This window comes from Gallinula chloropus (genome assembly GCF_964237585.1).
Source record: "Gallinula chloropus genome assembly, chromosome: 7".
Lineage (NCBI taxonomy): Eukaryota > Metazoa > Chordata > Aves > Gruiformes > Rallidae > Gallinula > Gallinula chloropus.
The window spans coordinates 24,240,152-24,243,252 of record NC_140092.1 but is presented as its reverse complement, the minus strand read 5'-3'; the positions used below and the strand labels follow the sequence as shown (position 1 = coordinate 24,243,252).

General features: G+C 39.7%; 1 protein-coding gene across 1 annotated transcript in view; it reads left to right on the top strand.

Moving 5' to 3' along the window:
- Positions 1 to 480: 480 nt before the first annotated feature.
- The window catches only part of NSD2 (nuclear receptor binding SET domain protein 2), a gene marked incomplete at both ends in the record, with an annotated part of 59,833 nt that continues 57,212 nt past the window's right edge, over positions 481 to 3,101 (top strand). The window contains one exon of the mRNA XM_084266963.1: positions 481 to 1,077. Within this exon, the coding sequence (XP_084123089.1) occupies positions 481 to 1,077 (597 nt within the window). The remainder of the gene's footprint in view (positions 1,078 to 3,101) is intronic.

Genomic DNA, 3,101 nt, shown 5'->3' with positions numbered 1-3,101 from the left:
GAGTGAGGCAGAGAAGCTTGTGATGCTGCTGTCCATGGTGTAGGTGCTACTGTAACACAGCCTGTGGGGTTTTTATGCTGGCACGACCTCTTAGAAATAAACTCATCTGTTTTAGGTTGTTATTAATGATATTATCTTGGGTCTTGTTTTAAACCTTGGAGTAATTGGTGTGGGTAAGACTCATGCTGTAGACCGTTAACAGATTGTTAAAGTGAAAGCTGTGATTTTGCTCTCTCCTTCTGTTTTAATAAAATGGATGATTTATCAGTTATTTTTCTTGGACTTTTTCATAGTGCTTATTAACAGATACTGAAGATTGTAAGAAACACTTTTTATTTATTAAAACTCAAAGTGAATTGAGCACTATATTAGCGGACACTTCTGTCTGAATAGTTTATAGCTTTTAATGTTCCTGTATTAATAAAAATACTCTCTTTTTGTTTTAATGTAGCAGTATAAGACTGGAAACATCTGGGCTGAATGGACTTTAGCATCAAAAGAAGTTCTCAACTGTTAACTCGAAAAATTAACTACATCAAAATGAAGCAGGTACCAGAGATCCTTGGAAATACCAATGGGAAAACTCAGAATTGTGAAGTGAACCGTGAGTGTTCTGTCTACTTGGGCAAAGCACAACTTTCTGCCACTCTACAAGAAGGTGTCATGCAAAAGTACAATGGCCATGATGCTCTTCCATTTATCCCAGCTGATAAATTGAAGGATCTAACCTCTCGTGTGTTTAATGGAGAATCTGGGGCCCAAGATGCCAAGCTGCGCTTTGAACCCCAGGAAATAAAGGGAGTTGGAACACCACCCAACACTACTCCTATCAAGAATGGCTCTCCAGAAATTAAGCTGAAAATCACTAAAACCTACATGAATGGAAAGCCTCTTTTTGAATCTTCCATTTGTGGAGACAATGGTGCAGATGTGTCTCAGTCAGAGGAAAATGAACAAAAGCCAGCAAACAAGGAGAGGAGAAACAGAAAAAGAAGCATAAAATATGACTCCTTACTTGAGCAGGGTCTTGTTGAAGCAGCATTGGTATCAAAGACTTCAAGCCCAACTGAAAAGAAGGTAGTACTTTTTTTAATTTTTTTTTTTTTTTACATTCTTCTGTTAGGTTTGTTAATTGTGCTGAGATTTTGTTTGTTAATATGCTAATCTTCGTTTCAGGTATTTCAATAGGTGCTTCCCACAAACAGGTCACTTTCTACAGTACTCTGTCTCAACTAAGGAGATGTTTCTTGCCTAGACTAGGAGTACCCCACAACTTCTGTTTCCTTATAAGTAAAATATGTCTCTAGAGCAAATGTGGTAGTCTGGGATGTATGAAACAGAAGTTTTCTCCAGACCTGCAGCCAAGACCTACCCAGGAGTGCACCTGGGCAAGGAGATGGGGAGTCCTGTCAATTTAGAGATGGCCTTTAAGCGCTGGACCATGAGGTATTTTGGCTTCCTTATAACCAGGTTTTTCAGAAACAAGTAATACTTCCTATATTCCTGGTTCTGAATTAAAGGAAAATGTGTTCAGCTGTCAGTTGGTGGATCAGCTAGGCTTTTTACCTTCAGATTTTGGTAGCTGGAATGTCAGCCCTACCCCTGCTTGTCATCTGGAAGGAGCTGGTTTTGCTTGTTATAACCTAGTGAATTGTATTCATTCAAAAGGTCTAGATGCGTGTGTTAAACATTCCTTAACTTTTGTGGTCAAGATCATCTGTTTCTTTCTGCTTTTAAACATGGGCAGAAACTAAAGTTTCACTTTTTAAAGTTTGCTTTACCAAGGCATAAAGAAGAATGCTGCTGGAAGACCTGCTCCCTCTTTATTCAGTTTTTTGTCTGCTAGGCTCCATTTAAATGTGGTTTGCAATCATTTTATCTTTGAGGAAGAAACCTACATAGCCCAAATATTTCTATATATATTAAGTTTCTCAATGAGTAATTCAGAATAGTCTTGTGTAACAACAGTAAACATTAATGAATGCTTTGGCTGGTGAACAGGTCCTGTTTCTATGCAAATTTACCTTAAATGTAAAATGTATGTTAAGAGTTTTCTGTCCACTGTGGGTTTACTGGTCAATGTTTTGATTTTTACTTTCTCTGAAGGTCTCATGCAGAGACCCACTACACCCATTGCTGCTGTATCACTGATTTTATTTACCCTTCTTTTCATTAAAACTACTTAATGAATGAGTTTACACAACTGTATAAAACAGTCTTTTAAGTACCAGAAATATTTAAAATTTATTTATGTTTTTAATATATTACTTACTCTAGAATGATCATCACTGATGTCTTCAGGAATTTTATTTAAAAGTTTGTTTTCTTTAATTTTACTAAGAGAATGTTTTAACAGTAATGGGTTCAGGTCACTACTCAGAGGTAAAAAGTATGAGCACAGTCCATAGCTGAGGTAATTATTTGTCCTGCTCATTGCTAATATTAGAGGATAAATTGGAGTAAAAGGCAGTATATTTATTAGTAGCAACAGTTCTAGCATAGAGTGCATTAAGAAGGGCGTGACCAGCAGGTTGTTATCCTCCTCTGCTCTGCCCTGATGAGGCCACATCTGGAGTTCTGGGCTCCCCAGTGCAAGACAGGGAACTACTGGAGAGAGTCCAACAGAGGGCTGTGTAGGTGTTTTGGGGGACTGGAGCATCTCTTCTGTGAGAGAAGGCTGAGAGAGCTGGGGGGGAGGGCTGTTTACCCTGGAGAAGACTGAAGAGGGTCTCAGGGCCAATGCTTATAAATCTCCAAAGGGCAGGTGTCAAGTGGATGGGGCCAGACTCTTCTGTGGTGCCAAGCAGCAGGACCAGGGCAGAAGGCACAAACTGGAACACAGGAAGTTCCATCTTAATACCAGGGGAAACATCTGCACTGTGAGGATGCACCAGAGCACTGGAACAGGCTGTCCAGAGAGGTTGTGGAGTCTCCTCTGGAGATACTGAGAACCCTCCTGGAAGTGAAGATGTGCAGCCTGCTTTAGGAGATCCTGCTTTAACAGGAAAGCAGGACTTCGATGATCTCCAGAGGTCCTTTCCAACACCTATGGCTCTGTGTGATTTGTAAGGGTTTGGTTTTTTTGGTTTTAAGATGAGAGG